Below are 17,657 nucleotides of genomic sequence, written 5' to 3' on the forward strand. Positions count from 1 at the left end.
GGAGCAATGTTCAAAATATCGTTACATATTGGCCCATATCAGCTTATCCTATCATAGTGGGGCCTTCCTGATACACCCCTACAGGGGGTGTTTCGGGTCAGGCCATGGTTCAGAAGGTAATCAGGACTTAAACTAACCCCTGTACTGGTTTTGAAAAAAAAAAATAAAATAAAACACAAAAAACACCGATACAGACCGATACGCAGGTAGGTTTAACACTTTTACTCTATTATTAATTGTTTAGATTTCTGGGGACATGTAGCCCATTTTTGTGTTGCCCCTCTTCGCCAGTTATCAAAAAAGAGAAAAAAGAGGCAGGGAATTTAGGAGAATTTGGGAACCCGCTACAGAAACTGTCGGACTCGTACAAACTATCGGGGAGTGAATCTTTCAGGTCACCATAGTGGTATTTGAGGACAAATCCAGATGAATTACCTTATCCTTATGGAATGACTTTCCATTTGATTGCTTAAGATGCATTGAAAAAGTAGGAGTTTCGATCTGGAGCCAGACGCATGCTAAATGCTGGATTCATGCTGCAATCTTTATGGCCGATCTAATCCATGTGACGATGCGAGTCAAAATCCTTGGTAAATGTACATTTATTTGGAGCTTGAGTGTATTCATGAACTAGACGCATCCAATAGTAGTGTCTGAAACAGAATAAATGAACAGAACATTTTGACGACCACGCCTCACACACACAAAAATGAGGCGTGGGGAAATGTATCTTTATCATTAGTCAAAGTCTTCTTGTCGTTGAAAAGATATTTGCAACAAGTAAACCAATTCACGGAAAGTGACGTCTCCAACCTTAAGCCATTATTTACAGAAAAGTCATTAATAAATGAGAGATCAACCATGGATACTTGTAATTGATAGCCATTCTTTGTTGCCTTGTTGGTACTTGGTACGCCAAGGTTACCAAACTCGTTTATAGACGAATTAACCTTCCAAGGCTGAGACATTTTTTCAGACTTTACATGTATACATAAAGTACACTAATCTAGCGCATCGCTCAATAATACATTATGTGGCTTCAAATTAAAAAAAAAAAAAGATTATGTACAGACTTCTCTTTTCATATTTCGTTCTGTTGGTTAGGCCTCCTTACCTGATTCCAAAGAACTTTTCACCGTCTAACAACTTTGAGCAGAACAAATATTCATCTAAAACTTTAAGGTGGTGGCCTCTATAACTATGTGGTAGCATTGAACACGTTACTAGATCTTATCAGCTCAAATCAAAACCAGCTTCAGCATTTATTGCATACATCAACTTCATTTCCAATTGTTCTTTACTGCATCATGAACGTCCACATAAAAATGCAGTTAATAACAAAATAGTTCATGAATCTTTTATGGAAACTCACTTTCATGTTAACAGAATTAGCTTACTGAAGCAATGTTGCATCACTGACATGGAATTTGGAACTGTTAAGCCAATGTACTCTTTTGACTACTAGATCAGATATGTACTTAAAAGGTCAATTAGGGTTTATGTTCATATAAAGGGGGAGGGGGGGGGGGTGTAAAAATGAAAAATAAATGCAAACGATACAATCCAATTCATTGCATGGATTCACCATTTTATAACAATGTGTATTTTTTTGATAAGTATTTTATAACAATGTGTGTTTCACAAATAATTGCCAAAGAGAAAACATGAGAACTTGAGTAAAATGGTTTGGTTCATTATGGTGCATGGTTGATCCTTCTATTATATTGGTTGGTAAAAAATGAGGGATGCTATGTGTATTCATAAAATTAGATGGAGTGATACGATTTTTTTTTTGTGGAACAGGTAAGTATTGTAATGTATGAAAATATGAGTGAATGCCAATAATATCATTCCATGTACAGTGAGAGCCTGTACATTGGGAATATACAAAAAGATTCAATGAAAAAAAAAGGTCCTGCTTGCAAAGAAGAGAAAAGCTGGACACCCTTGAAAGCCCTTATACACTTAACCAGGAACACAAAAAGTTTATAACCTTGTTTCTAACTGAAGCTACACCATAACAATTGTTATCAAAGATTTGGCTGTTTCTTTTCTTCCAGAATACTTAGGTAAAGTAAAATTTTTAAGAAATATACCCAGATGCATCTTAGCTAACTAAAAATTAGTTAAAAGCCTATAACCTTAGCATCAAGCAGAAAATACATAAACAAGTTTTAAAAGGTGAAAACATCCCTATTGAAAGCAAAATTTATAAGAAGATATACCCAGACGCATCTTAACTTTTTTTTTTTTTCCTTTTCTTAGAGAAAAAGAATCCCATGGAACCCAATACCTAAAGCCTATCCAAATTAAGTGGGTTAGACCATATCTATAAAATAGTGCTAATGGGCTAAATGAAGCACATTTATACCACTAAAAGAGTGTCCATAACTAAATCTTCTACTCATTAAATGTGAGGCTAGGTGTCATTCACTTGAAAAGAGGGGTGGTTACATAACCACCTTAACCCCTATTTCATCTCTTTACTGGGAGGCTAAAGCCCCCCTTTCCCATATCCAAACAACACTTCTTTGAGTCTAAGGAGTTCAATCTCTAGAGTGAAGAAAGAAAGACAAAAAGGTTATAGAGAAGAAACGAGGAAGAAATAGAAAGAAAAATGAAGAAAGAAAAAACATACATCTATTTTGTTATCTTCCAGGAGAGAGTTAAGCCTGTTTCTCTCTCTTTGGAGCGCTGTAACTAAATTCTTTTAATCTAATGAATTCCAGTTATTGATCAAAAGAACAAAAAAAAAAACAGAAGACAAAAGAACCATTTTTCTAAATACCAACAGGTAAAGGAAGGTTTCTTTTGAAAATATCTTCTTTAAAAATGTCCTCTCTCTCATATTACAATCTTCTCATAATCTTTTGCTCAGTCTCTAAACCTCATTGTGAAAGAGGAAATTGCAGTTGTAGAAGGAAAAATCATATAAAACGAGTGCTTTTTAATTTCTAAAGAGAGTTGCCACGAGGAACATATAGGGATCAAGCCAGATATAGCCTTGTTCTTTGACTTGGCTGAATATGGCTCCATAAAATCGTAGATTAAATGATTGAAGAATAAGGGTAAAAACTGCCAACAGTCCATTCGTTTAATCCAACTGATTGTGGTTCCCTTCCAAGTGCAAGATCTGGAAGAATATAGTTGGATGGCTATGACATGCTATGAAGAAAAGAAATAAGATGGGAACTTGTAATCCAGGAAGTGTTTGTACTAATCATTACAAATGTACAAAAAATAAGAGATATGATGTTGTAAAGTTGTTTCTTAGTTGTATTTGTAATTTTCATTTTTATAAGATTTTGATATAAAAAGAAATATAAATGGATTTTTTTATATAAGAGTTTATTTCTCTCTGTCCGAATCAAATGGATTTCTCTGCAAGATGTAATCAAGGTGACTGTTTGTATGATAAATTGATACTAGAAAAAAATGGCCTTACCCAAAAAATAAAAAAATCAATTATTTAATTGAGTGAACTACATTGTATGAAACTTTCTTCAAATTTTAAACCAACAATCACCAAATTCTGACTTTCACCATTGCAAGCATGGTTTCTTTGTTTTTACACTAAGAATGTACTGGGATTATAAAAACGTGATCTGCCTGATTCAGTTCCCTAAACCAAAACATTCTTCACTTGCATACCATCCTACATTCGTCCATTTCAGTGGTTCCTCAATTATCAACAGGGGAGTGATTTGAGCAAAAAAAAAAACCATCTAGGAGACTAGCATGACCAAAACAAGAACATAGAAGTAGATTTCCGTCTTGTACATGAGAAACTTTCAGATAGACAGATTTGTAATCCATGCATAACAACACTTACACAACTAGCTGACATCTTCACTGAAGGTGTCTTAGGAGTGTGTCTATTGCAGATTGTAAACAAGTTGAGCATGAGAGATACATTTGTTCCAACTTGAGGGGGAGTGTGGATATGGTCATTATATTTCTTGCTTTATGGACTGCTCCTAACATCTAAACAATCCAATGCTTGCCTTGACATTGCTACACCCAAGGTTCAAAGTATTGGTACGTATCAGCCCATATCGGCTGATATGTATCGTATTGGGAGCTTCCCAATGCACCCCTACAGAGTGTGTATCGGGGTTTTGACCGGTTCAGGGGGTGGACGGACCTTAAACCGGCCCGTCTGAACCGGATTTGAAAAAAAAAAAACTACCGATACGCCTCTACTGGCATATCGGGCATATCGATATTTTGAACCTTGGCTACACTAAAAGGCAAGATACTGAGGTAAGATTGTATGGCTTTGGTATTAAGGTTTCATTTGGCATTTTTCTACAAAAAATACACTTAAATTGAATATCCTTCATTTCTATTTATCTACAAATATACCTCCTTGATTGGTTTTCCATACAGATTTCCTATGGATCTTGCTGGGAAGTATCCGAAATCATAGTAAATGAACTGCATTATTTAGCTGTAGAATTTAATTAGAGTAACACACCTTCTATAGGGTGGAAGCTTCAAAAGATTCATGCAAGTTGCTGAAGTTGGTAGTCGATCAAGAGCTTCTTCAGAAGCATCACCAGCAGTCCTGAATTAAACAGCTCGAATGAACAATCCAGTTAGAGAAAGGGAACAATACACAACAGTTATAAAATGCTACCTTTGTATGCAGAATTGGGGCTCTAGGTATTTGAAACCAAGCAGTGGTCCTCGAGAGCATCCAGTGACAAACCTAGATAGAACATGGGGTCAGTTTGTACCATAGTTGATAGCGATTTTAAATTCTACTAGAAAGCATCCAAGGAGCAAGACATGAATGAACACAGTAATTGCGAGTTGTAAGAAAATATTTAATTCCGTAAACCAACTTGTAATCGCGAGTTGTAAGAAAATATTTAATTCCGGAAATCAAATGCAACATCTTGATTTGATATTGGATAATGGACATTGTTATATGAGTGATACATTCTAAACCTTTTGAAGAAGCGCTATAATAAGTAATACATGAATACTGGCGTGGATATGAATGAACATTGATGTTATAACTAATTTTTAGGTTGCTCAACTTATCCTTTGTAATACATTGATACTTTTGAGTGGAGTAGGGAAATGGATTTAGTTGAGACGCTGAGGAGATAACTGAAGGCATAACTTCTGAACTGATTATGTTTCAATAGAATACCAAATCATGATGGAGTATTAAGACGTGTGTTGACAGTAGTAAGCACTCAGAAATCCTTCCCTGTCCAAAACTTAATCTGCTTATATACTTCTGTTGGGGTGCTCATGGTTCAGTTAATTGAACCGTGGGCTGTTTTTTTGAAACTGAACTAGTCCTACCACTTTTTGCAATTCTCTGAACCGAAACAAACCAGTACCACTGGTTAACCAGTTTTGGGTTTTGACCAGTTCAGTTCTTCAGTTTTTTATATTTATAATATATTATAAATATATAATATATGCATATTTATATATATAATAAATATATCTATACATAATATGTGACATATTAAAAAAATATATAATATACATATAAATATGTACTGGTCGGTTCGGTTAACCTCCATTTTTTCTAAGTTAACCGAAAACTGAACCAGTCCTTCAATTTTTCAGAAATACTGAAATGAAACCAAACCAATCGATTTGGCTAACCACATTTTCAATTCGGTTTTTTTTTTTATTTTTTTATTTTTTTATGAGAACCCTATACTTCTGAACGTTTCTTAAGGTAGTAATTGTTCTTTGCTGATGTCTAAGGTAAAATCTTTCACTGCTTTGAAAATTTCATGCTAGCTACCAACTCCTAGATTCTGGTTCATCAGGTACATCAGGTGGAAGATATATATATTAATCCCTTATTTGCTTACATGCATATGCACTCATTTATGCATGTCAAGTAATCCAGAAAAATTGTAATGAATGATGAACAAGATGCTTTGATCTTTTCCCTTGAAGACATTAAACACTAAGGACCCATGTGGGAGCTTTGGATGTCATCCAAAATTGCAATTTGTATAGACCTATGTACAGTCTCTCAATGTACATGGGTTGGTGTATATGTTGGCAGTTTTATATTGATACGATACTTTACCATTCCAAAAAAAAAATGCAATTTATCTTGCTGAGCATAACATTACTATCAATCAATACAAGAGATGGAAATATAGCTAAAGAATCTTATGGCATATATTATTAACTCACTTCAAGAATTTTATCTGATTCTCCAAAGAGAAGTTCTTGAGAACTTCCCAAAACATCTTGATCACATAGTGTTCCTGCCAAAGAGAAAAGTTCAAGGATTATCAGACAGTCTCTGTACAACTGTGAGATTACAGGACAAATACCAGCTTCCTGGCTGAGAAATAATGGAATGCAATAAAAATGAACAAATACTGTAACCATGAATCTAAATGCATTAGTAACGGATGAATCAATACTAGTTCCCACTTAAAGAAGAAAGAGAAATATAGAAGAGACATACAACATGGATTGAATGGAATATAACCCAAATGCATTTATACATGCATGGCTTTAATAACATATATCTCAACCGAGCAGAAAACTTAGGAGCAATATTTTGCAGCTCTAGAATCTCTGCAGCTTATACGTCAATCTGGTGTGGCAGATCACAACAGACAATCCATGAAGTTATTCAAGGATTGAGCATAGCACAAGCAGATTGAGTGTCCGGTAGAGACCATGAATACAAAAACACATTGGGTACAGAGATCTGCAAATGGGTTGGCTGATGCTTTAGCTAAGCAAGGGGTTAACAGGAGTCAATTGTATTGGGTTACATTCTAGTTTGTATGACGATGCTGCGGCAGGGTAGTAAATGCTACCTACACAATGGTTCTTCGTAATGCTTTGTAATACTTCTGTTGTATATTAATAAAATGCTTCAGTAACTAATCAAAAAGGGGAATAACACAAGGAACAACTAGTCAACCACAAAGTTATTTTAAAGCTTTATTTGTTTCTTTGTATTTCTAATTATCTGAAATAATATAGAACACATATGAAAGAAATAAAACAAAAGAAGGTAGTAGAGGAGTCCTTTTAAAATTTCTTCCAATCAATGCTCTTCTGGTACAGAGTTGTCACACACAAAGGGAACATCAAATAGTTAAGGTTGCACTCTTTCTTTGGAGAATGAAGGCAACAATTCCTATCCTAGCCTATCTAGCCCAACTTTGAATATTTGCAAAATGAAAGGCCATGTTTGGGAGTGCTAAAGATAAGTGTTTATTTGGGATGGGACCACACCACTAAGCACTTATGGCTGTCTGGGAAATAAGCCTTAAAAAATAAGGGCTTATTTTTTAAGCCCAAAATTTCAGCATTTTTAAGTGCTTATACAATAAGCACTTATTCAATTTTTTCTTCCAAAATTATCCCTAGTTGAATTTTAAAATACAAATTATAAAACTACCCCTAGTTGAATTTTATAAAAGTACTTTTGTAAAAGCGCTTTCAAAAATGTACTTTTATAAAAGTTCTGTAAAAGTGCTTTTATAAATGTATTTCCTTAAAAGTGCTTTTATAAAAGTACTTGCATAAAAGTGCTTTTGTAAAAGTGATTTTATAAAAGTTTTCATAAAAGTTCTTTCACAAAAGTACTTTTATAAAAGTGCCTTCATAAAATGCCTTTATAAAATTGCATTCATAAAAGTAGTTTTGTAAAAGTGCTTTTACAAAAGTGTTTTTGTAAAATTTGAAAGAAAATGAAGGACAAAATAGTCATGGATGCTTATTTAAGTGCTTATTGGAGAAAAAGACTACCATATGCCCAATATGAAATAAGTGCTTATTTTAAAAAACAAGCACTTGAAAAAGTTGGGTGCCAAATGCAAATTAAGTGCTTATTCGAATAAGCACATGTTTTTAAGAACTTATTTTTAACATAAGCACTCCCAAACATGGCTGAAGACTGCAAACTATATATTGAATTAGACCTGTTCATGGGCCGGGTGGCCTGACGGGCTTGAACACGCAAATGATCCTGCGGGCTTAACCCCGGGCCAAAAAGCCTAGCCCGCGATAAATTCGAGCCGAGCTCGGGATTTGCCAAAATAGCCCGGCCCGAGCCCGGTCCAACCCGACCTATAGACTAAACTTAAAAAACCCTAACTCCCTAAGCCAGACCTCTCTTCTCTTCAGTCTTCACATCCTCTTCAGTCCTCGCACTCTCAGGCAGCCACACAACCGGTGGTGAGTCCTTTTTCTCTCTCTTTCTCTCTCGTTTTTCTTCTCACTTCTCTTTCAAATCTCAAACACCGGCGAGGCGACGAATATAGGCATTGGCGGCGGTGGTGAGTTCTCTCTCTCTCTCTCTCTCTCTCTCTCTCTCTCTCTTTCTCATATGCGAACTAACACACTTTTCACGTCGGGCTTTGGGCTCGGGCTCGGGCTTCGGGCTTTTTATTAGGGCTGGGCTCGGGCCCAAGTTGTAGGCCCATTGGTCGGGTTCGGGTCGGGCTCGGGCTCGGGCCTAACAAATTTCTATTCATGAAGAGTAAAAGCCCGGCCCGGGCCGGTCCATGAACAAGTCTATATTCAATATCACTCTTTTATTGCATGGTTGTAGTTTTATTAACCTGTTTATGAAATTGCATCAATTCCTTAGTTTAGAACATATCTCTTTCAATTGACTAATCAAGACCTCACATTGACAAAAAGGCCAGAATGACTAGTCATCAAACTCATCACATCACTATATAGATAACAGTGGTTGCAACTTGCAACTATCAATGATGAGTCTAGGCCCTTGTCTATTTCCATGTCTACACCTCTGACATACAATCTCTCGTCTCAAGAGATCTCTTGTTGCTTCCAAGTGGAGTTTGAGAACGAAGACAAGTATTTGAGTCAAATAGAAAGCATTGTGGGAGCTTCTTTAGGCATTGGTTCTACTTTTGCATATTCTCACTTAGGTACACACCACTGCAAATCATGCTTACTATTCAAGTAATCAGGTCTCTACTTGGATTATAAATATAGACTTTGGGGCTTTTGACAGCATGACCGATGTCTCACTTTTATTGCAGTCTTCTAAGCTCTATTCTAGAAAAGACAAGGTATTGATTACTGATGGCCCCTAACACCCATCTCTAGGAAGAGAAACATTACTGTGTCTGATAGTTTAAACCTTTCTTCTTTATAGATGTTTCCAAACTTATATAGTTTGTGAGAAATCTTACTGAATTTTTAAATTGTTAAACCCCTCTTTTCCTTGATCAATTTGTGCCCAAGATTTGGAGATGAATGGGATTTAGGAATAGCCATTAGGCGAATGATGTCTGCCTTCTTGACACTTACCGATGAGGACATAGTTTGACATTTGGATTTATTGGGTCCAAGTCTATGGATCAATTAATGCTATTGTCATACTCAGTTGGGTCATTGTCTTTTTCTTTCTTGAGTTTATTGTTTCTTTCATTTAAGTCGTAGGATTCTTAAAAGCAGCAGAAAGAGGCTATAAAGTCCTCAATTCAACTTCTATAAGATAATACTATAAAATATGAAATAATGATGAATGTGACTTGAAAGGTGAATGAATTTTGCACCGCACTCTTGCTTTTTTGAATGCAAAAGAACCACTTACATTATGATAGCCACCAGCATAGTTAGTATGGCAGCGCAGGTCTTCAACATCCAATCCCTCCAGTGAGCCTGATATCAAAATCTGGGAAAACACTTATTGTCAAACAAGGAATAGGGATTGCATATATAATAATGTCTTGCCAATTTAAAAGTAACTTGTAGTTTAAATACAGTGATCTACGAATTCATGCATGTAAACATAAATTTCATGTTTTTTGATGGGTAACTTGTAAGCTTTATTAACAAACAATACAAAGAATGTTATATACAAAGAAAACAGTCCCTTATGTTAGATTAGTTTCTACCACCTAACCCTTTTGCATACTTTTTACGAAACCATTAAGTGGTTGTCTCCCAAAACGGTTCTTCCCTGGCCCGGCTTTCCCCATTCTTCACTGAGCAGTTGACAAAGCTATTCACTGATCTATGCACCCATCTGAAATTGTCAATCAGTTCCCTTGCTAAGTATTTTTGCTTCTCTCGATGTATGCCAATGTTGCCATGTTTCCTGCAGTCCTGCTACCTGTTATTTCTAACCCAATCCATCACTGTCTTGCTGTCCCCTTCCACTATGAAGTTTCTTCAGTTTAGAGGTTCCCTATCCTCTGCAGCTTGGCTTTGAAAAAACCCCTGCAGCACAGGTAGCAGTTCAGTCATGGTATTATCACCATTGCCCAAATGGAGCTCCTAGAATTGAGTCATAACTGTCATTAAACACACCTCCTATGCCTGACATTAGTGGGTTACCCATGCTACAACCATCAAAATTGAGTTTTATTTGGTTCTGAGCAGGTGGGGCCCAATTGAAGGTAGTATTGTGTCTTGAACTGGAAGAGTTGGCTACAATCTGCCACCTGCACAGAATATCCTCCTTTTGAAAAGGAATGAAGATTTCAGCAATCTTGATCCAATTGACCACTCTTATAGAGATCTCAATAATTGCTTCCTTAGTTTGCTTCTCCTCCAAGTAGGCCAAAGGATGGCTGCCCTAGTGCACCTCTATATGATTTTCCTCTTCTCCTAGGTGGATAAAAAAATAATGCTTAAAAAGGTTTTCCAAATTTTCTAGTGGGGACTACTTGCAACCAAAGAGAGCGAAAAACCAACCCCAGATGGAATAAGTAAAAGGGCAGGAGATTAGTAGGTGAAGTGTAGTTTCCCCACTTGCATCGCAAAGGAAGAATTTATGAGTTGACAGGCATCAGTTAGGTCTCTGATTTGGTAAAGTCTCACAATTGTTGATCTTCATATGGTAGCTTCCCAATCCCAGAAAAAAGACCTTATTTTGGGTACGTACCAGTCCGTTTCAAATGGACTTGAATGGGATCACTAGAAAATGCTTTCCTATTTTACCAATGGTGAACTAAGTATAAATTTCTATAAAAGGCTGTACAAGGGATGAAGATTGAGATCAGTTCTAGATGGGCTCCAAATTGATATATTGTCAAAAGAACAAAAAGATGAAAAAACAGAGAGGATGGTGGGGCAAGAGGGGGAAAGATGGTGCGATAGGTGGAAGGGGAGGCTGAAGTTAAAAGATAAGGCAGGGATAAATGATGTGATGGTGAAATGAAGATTATAAGTTGGAATGTTAGAGGCTTGGAGAGGGTAGAAAAGAGAAGACTCATAAAAGAAGTGTTAAGAAGAGAAAAGCCAGATGCGGTGATGCTCCAAGAGTCTAAGGCACAAGAGGTTGATAGAAGGTGGGTGAGGTGTCTGGGGAGGCAGAGATATTGGATGGGCCATGGCCCCATCGTGTGGAGCTTCAGGAGGAATAGCCACTATGTGGAATGATAATACGATGGAATGTGTGGAGGAATTAATAGGTAGGTTCTCAGTGTCAATAAAGTTGCAGAATCTGTATGATAATTTTAATTGGGTGTTGACCAATGTTTATGGGCCTAATTCGTATAGGGAAAGAAATGAGATGTGGGAAGAACTGACAGATGTGAGAGGTTTGTGGCAAGGCCCATGGTGATTGGGGGGGATTTAAATGCGATCAAACATACTGCTGAGTCGAACAATCCGAGACAAAGGATAACCACCAACATGAAAAGATTTAATAATTTTATAGACACATTTGAATTGAAGGAAATCGGGATTGGACAACACAATATACTTGGACTAATTGCCAGGAGAATCTGATGTGCTCAAAGTTGGATAGGTTTCTTGTGTCTTGGGATTGGGATGAACATTAGAGTAACATGGTGGGTAGGACACTACCTAGGGTCGTCTTAGATCATTGGCCGATATGTATCGGACAAGGGATAGACGAGGTGGGGCCGTCGCCCTTTAGGTTTGAAAACATGTAGTTAACGACCTCGGAGTTTGTGCGGAAGGTTGAGGAGTGGTGGAAGGAGGATAACCCCTAGGCTGTGTGGGAAGGGATTAGATTTCGTAGAAAGCTTCAGAATTTAAAAGTAAAAATCAAGGAATGGAATCTTAACAAATTTGGGAGATTAGAAGAGAGGAAGGCTAGTTTAATAAACAGAATTGAAGAAATAAATAAGGAGGAATCAGGTTCATTGGCTGCAGGGGAAAGAGATGAGAGGTTTAATTTAAGAAAAGAGTTGGAATCCACACTCCTTAGAGAAGAAATGACCTGGAGGCAGAAATCAAGAGTGTGTTGGATCAAAGAAGGGGATGGGAACACAAAATACTTTCACATGATTGCGAACGGGAGGAAAAGGAAGAATCTGATTTCTTTGTTAGAAGTGAAGGATCGTACAATAACTAGTCATGATGAGATTGCAGAGGCTTTGGTGGATCATTTTAAATCAATCTTAAGAAGGCCTATCTCAGGAAGATGGAAGCTGGAGGGTTTAGATTGGCCAGTCCTTGAAGGTGCTGTTAGTAGGAGCATGGAGAGAAATTTTGAATTAGATGAGGTGAAGGAAGCAATTTTTTATATGGATCGCTCTAAAGCTCCCGGGCCCGATGGATTCACTATGGCTTTCTACCAGGATTGTTGGGAGTGGCTAAAGGATCATTTAATGCGAGTTTCTGAGGAGTTTTATAATAGGAGGAGTGTCAGTAAAGGGGTAAATGCCACTTTTATTGTGTTGGTCCCCAAGAAATCTGGTGCTTGCCATCCTAAGGACTTCAGGCCAATCGGTTTGGTGACAAGTCAATACAAAATACTTGCAAAAGTCCTCTCCCTTCAGTTAAAAAAGGCCCTCCCATCAATCATTTCTCAATTCCAAGGGACTTTTACCCTAGATAAAAAAATATCAGATCAAACTCATTGCCAATGAGTGTGTGGAGGATTTCAAGATAACAGGAAGGAAGGGCATTGTGTGTAAATTGGATCTAGAGAAAGCCCATGACTTGGTGGATTGGGAGTTCTTAATTGAAGCATTGAGGATGTAAATAAACCCTAGTTGTTTCTAGGTCAAAGTAGAGAAGAATAAAGAAGAAAGTAAAGAGAGAAGGAGAGAAGAAGAGTATTCGGCCAGACTAGAAGAGAGGATGTTCAAAAGTCACTCTCCTAGCCGACCCACTTGACTTTTATTCATGAAAAACTTGAGTTACAAGAAAGACAATTTTGTCCCTCATAGAAGATGGGACACATAACTTAAACTCAGATACAATAGACATTTCACTTTCAATAAGATACACCAAAATGACCAAAATACCCCTGACTCGAGCATTCTAACACTCCCCCTCAAGCTGGAGAGTATATATCATATAGTCCCAGCTTGTTACAAATGTAATCTACTCTTCCCCGAGACAATCCTTTTGTGAAGATATCTGCCCACTGATTTCCTGAGCTCACATGAGATGTAGTTATTACCCCACTTATCACTTTCTCTCTCACAAAGTGACAATCCACCTCAATATGTTTAGTTTTTTCATGGAAGACAGGATTGGATGAGATGTGAAAAGCAACTTGGTTATCACAGTATAGTTTCTTGGGTTTGTCAATTGAGAAACCCATATCCTGTAGTAGGTTCTTCAGCCATACTAGTTCACATGTGGTATGGGCTACAACCCTGTACTTTGCTTCCGCACTACTTCTTGCCACCACTATTTGCTTCTTGCTTTTTCAAGTTACAAGATTGCCACCTAGGAAGGTACAATACCCTGTGGTTGACCTCCTATAAGATATAGAGCCAGCCCAATCAGCATCTATGTACCCTACTATCTCAAGAGGTCCTCCTTTTTGGTATAACAAACCACGACCTGGAGCACCCTTTAGGTAGGAACCCGGGGATGTTGCATAAACTGACTCACCACACTCACAGCAAATGATATATCTGGTCGGGTAATGGTCGGGTAGTTCAACTTTCCCACCAACCTTCTGTATCTTCCAGGATCATCAAACTCTTCACCTGCATCCACACTTAACTTGGCATTGAATTCCATAGGAGTCTCTGCTGGTTTAGCACCTAACAACCCTGTTTCTTCAAGTAGATCAAGAACATATTTCCTCTGACAGGTTGATCCCCTATTTTGACCTCGCAACTTCTATTCCTAAGAAATACTTTAGCTTCCCTAGATCTTTCGTATTGAAGTGGTCCTGTAAGAATTTTTTTAGCCTGTCAATTCCATTGTTGTCACTTCTAGTTATGACAACCTGACACTATTTCATCCCAAAGGCCTTCACCACTTCACTGAACCTGCCGAACCATGCACGAGGAGATTGTTTCAATCCATAGATTACCTTTTTGAGCCTGCACACCTTACCAGCCTCCCCCTGAGCCACAAACCTTGGTCGTTGCTCCATATACACCTCCTCAACAAGATCACCATGTAGGAAGGCATTTTTGATGTCAAGTTGTAGGAGAGGCCAATCATACATAGTAGCCAATGAGATCAACACCCGAACTGAACCAATTTTAGCCACAGGAGAGAATGTCTCCATATAGTCCACACCATATAACTGAGAATAGCCCTTGGCCACTAACCGTGCCTTCAACCGTTCCACATTGCCATCAAGAAGATGCTTCATTGTATAGACCCATTTACACCCAATAGTGTGCTTACCAGGAGGAAGGGTGGTGAGTTCCCACGTATGATTATGTTGTAGAGTAGAGAGTTCTTCTTCCATGGCTTGCTGCCACCCTGGAGAGGCAAGGGCTTCCTGTACAGTCTTGGGAGTGGGAACCGATGAGAGTAATGATATAAACTTGCAATGAGAAGCAGAAAGGTGAGCAGTGGAAACATAGTCTGAAATGGGATGAGAAGTACAAGTATGTCTACCTTTCTGCAAAGCAATAGGGAGATAAAGATCTGAGGGAGGAGGAGCAGTAGCAGGATCTGTCGGCAGGTGCTGAAGTGGAGGAGGAGCCGAAGAACTTCTGCGAGTATACACTTGAGTAATTGGCGACCTCTCTATAGTAACTGGCATATGATGTGCATCTGCAGTAGGAGTGAGAGCTACGGGAAGGGGGTCCACAACCGGAACAGGAAGAGGAACCACAGAGGGAGAAGAAGAGACCCCAACATTGGAGAAAAAAGGAATGAAATCAAAGAAGGTGACATCAGGGCACACAAACGATTTATGAAACTTAGGGTTATAACACTTGTACCCTTTCTAAGTCCTTGAGTAGCCAAGAAAAATACACTTCGTAGCCCGAGCATTTAGCTTGTCTACTCCAGGCCCCAAGTGTTGAACAAAACAAACACAACCAAAGACTCTTGGGGTGAGAGGAAAGGAAGACAAAGTGGGGAACAACACGGAGAAAGGGGATTGACTTCCAAGGATTGACATCGACATCCGATTTATTAAAAAACAGGATGTAAGAACAACATCACTCCAAAAGTGCTTTCGGACATGCATATTGATCATCAAGGACCGAGCAGTTTCAAGAAGATGTCTATTTTTCCGTTCAGCTACACCGTTTTGTTGCGGGGTGTAGGCACAAGAAGTTTGATGAATTATTCCATGATGTCCTAGGTATTGCTGAAATGATGAGGAGATGTATTCTTTGGCATTATCAGAGCGAAGTATTTTCATATAAACACCAAACTTAATGAATATTTCAGCATGAAATTTCTGAAAAATAGAGAACAATTCACTACGGTCTTTCATAAGATAGATCCATGTCATCCTTGAAAAGTCATCAACAAAGATTACAAAATACTTAAACCCATTGTATGACACCACTTTAACTGGACCCCATACATCAGAATGAACTAAAGCAAAAGGACTCGAGACACGACTATCAGTTCTTGGACTGAATGAGACTTGATGATGTTTTCCCAACTGACATGACTCACAATCTAATGATGAAAGATGACTCAAGGAAGGAACTAGCAGCTTCAAAGCCTTGAGAGAGGGATGACCAAGTCTATAGTGCCATTGGAGAGGAGTAAGAGACGATTGAAAAGCCACTAGAGGGCCACCACCATCAAGGTAATACAAACCACCGGCTTCATGCCCTCTACCAATCTTCGTCCCCGTCTTGAGATCCTGAAACACACAAGAAGAAGGATAGAAGGTTACAGAACAATTAAGGGACTTGGTTAATCTACTAACAGACATAAGGTTAAAAGGGAACTTAAGAACATATAAAACAGATGCTAAAGACAATGAGGAGAGATCAACATCACCAACACCACAAATAGGAGATGTAGAACCATTAGCAAGTGTAACTGTTTGAGATGTGGAGGTGCGAGAAAGGGAGGAAAATACATTAGGAGTCCCAGACATATGGTCCGAGGCGCCAGAATCAATGATCCAAGGTGAGGCTTTGGAAGCTAAACAAGTCATACTTGAATGGGCAAGTGTAGCTGTGTTCTGTTGAGATGTTTGAAGGAACTGCTCATATATTGCCCATGGTACACTCACCATTTCCTGCTCGGAAGCACAAGTGGGTGTGGAGGGGGTTGGTGCAGTTTGTTGGCTTTCAGTAATTGTGCTACTACTCTTAGATGTAACATGGTTAGCCCAAGTGTTGGGTGGACCACGCAAATCATAGCAGAAATTAACTGTGTGCCCCTCTAAGCCACAATGTGTACATTTTCTCTGAGCATTAACCCTTCCTTTTCCACGGCCTCCCCCTGACTCACGGCCTCCAGTCCGGCCACTGGCCCGGTTAAACATGTGTCCACCACGGTTGCTTGGAGGACCACTGCTGCCACCACCACTTCTACTTCCACGACTACTCCCTTTAGTCACTACCAAACCAGATCTATCGGAGAAGGAAGAATGTTCCACTGGCTCGATGGATGTCCTCTTAAGACAGGCAAAAACTTCTTCAAGTGAGGGGAGAGCTGATCCCCCCAATATCTGTGCTCTGATAGGCTCATACTCAGCCTTCAAGCCCACAAGAAACCTAGTCACATCAAGTTGTTCGTGTTGCTGTTGTTGGATCTGGACATCTGATGTTAGAGGGTGATACACATTTAGCTCATTGTAGATGTTTCTCAAACTTGCATAATACTCTTCTAAGCTTTGACTTCCTTGCTTCAAATTGAAGTACTCTTAGTATAACTGATATACCCTAGTTGTGTTGTCTTGTCCAGAGTACAACTTTTTAGCATGATCCCAGATCTCTTTGGCTGTATCTAGGAACATGAAGTTCACACTAATCTTTGGTTCCATGCTGTTCCAAAGCCATGTCATTATCTATGCATCATCTTGTTCCCAATCACTGAACCCGGGAGAATCAGAGGAAGGTTTCTCCTCCCTCACATGTTTTACTTTCCTCTTGGCCTTCAAGAACACCTCCACAGATTTTGCCCATGGTACATAGTTCTCACCATTCAATTTGATGGATGTCATTTGAACACTTGGATAATCTGAAGAGAGCATGATGCCTGTTTTGTTGTCATTCCCAACTACAGTTGAAGCCATCTCAATTATGTCTCCTCTGAATATACACCACAATCTCACACTTGTCATAAGACTTATCTCACTTACAATACCACCAACCCACTTTCTTCAACTGCACATTACACACTACACTCTAAAGCTGAAATCATTCAGTCAACACATCAAACACTTGGACTGCACACTGCAGGACCATTTACCACCAACACACCACTACTGAAATTACTCAATCATTTCATCGAACACTTGTTCTGCATACTGCAGAACTGATTACACACAAGGTCTAGGGGCTCACTTT

At 38.6% G+C, this 17,657-nt stretch overlaps 1 protein-coding gene across 7 annotated transcripts in view; it reads right to left on the reverse strand.

Moving 5' to 3' along the window:
* Positions 1-825: 825 nt before the first annotated feature.
* Positions 826-17,657, reverse strand: part of UPL6 (ubiquitin protein ligase 6) — a 134,331-nt gene continuing 117,499 nt past the window's right edge. For all 7 annotated transcript variants that reach the window (XM_088976065.1, XM_088976063.1, XM_088976064.1 and 4 more), the window contains 5 exons: positions 9,584-9,664; positions 6,181-6,254; positions 4,640-4,711; positions 4,478-4,567; positions 826-1,300 (listed from right to left, as the gene is read on the reverse strand). In XM_088976065.1, the coding sequence (XP_088832191.1) occupies positions 1,234-1,300; positions 4,478-4,567; positions 4,640-4,711; positions 6,181-6,254; positions 9,584-9,664 (384 nt within the window). In that variant the 3' untranslated portion in view covers positions 826-1,233. The remainder of the gene's footprint in view (positions 1,301-4,477; positions 4,568-4,639; positions 4,712-6,180; positions 6,255-9,583; positions 9,665-17,657) is intronic.

This window comes from Nelumbo lutea, chromosome 3 (genome assembly GCF_056320005.1).
Source record: "Nelumbo lutea isolate HS-2025 chromosome 3, American lotus-T2T, whole genome shotgun sequence".
NCBI lineage: Eukaryota > Viridiplantae > Streptophyta > Magnoliopsida > Proteales > Nelumbonaceae > Nelumbo > Nelumbo lutea.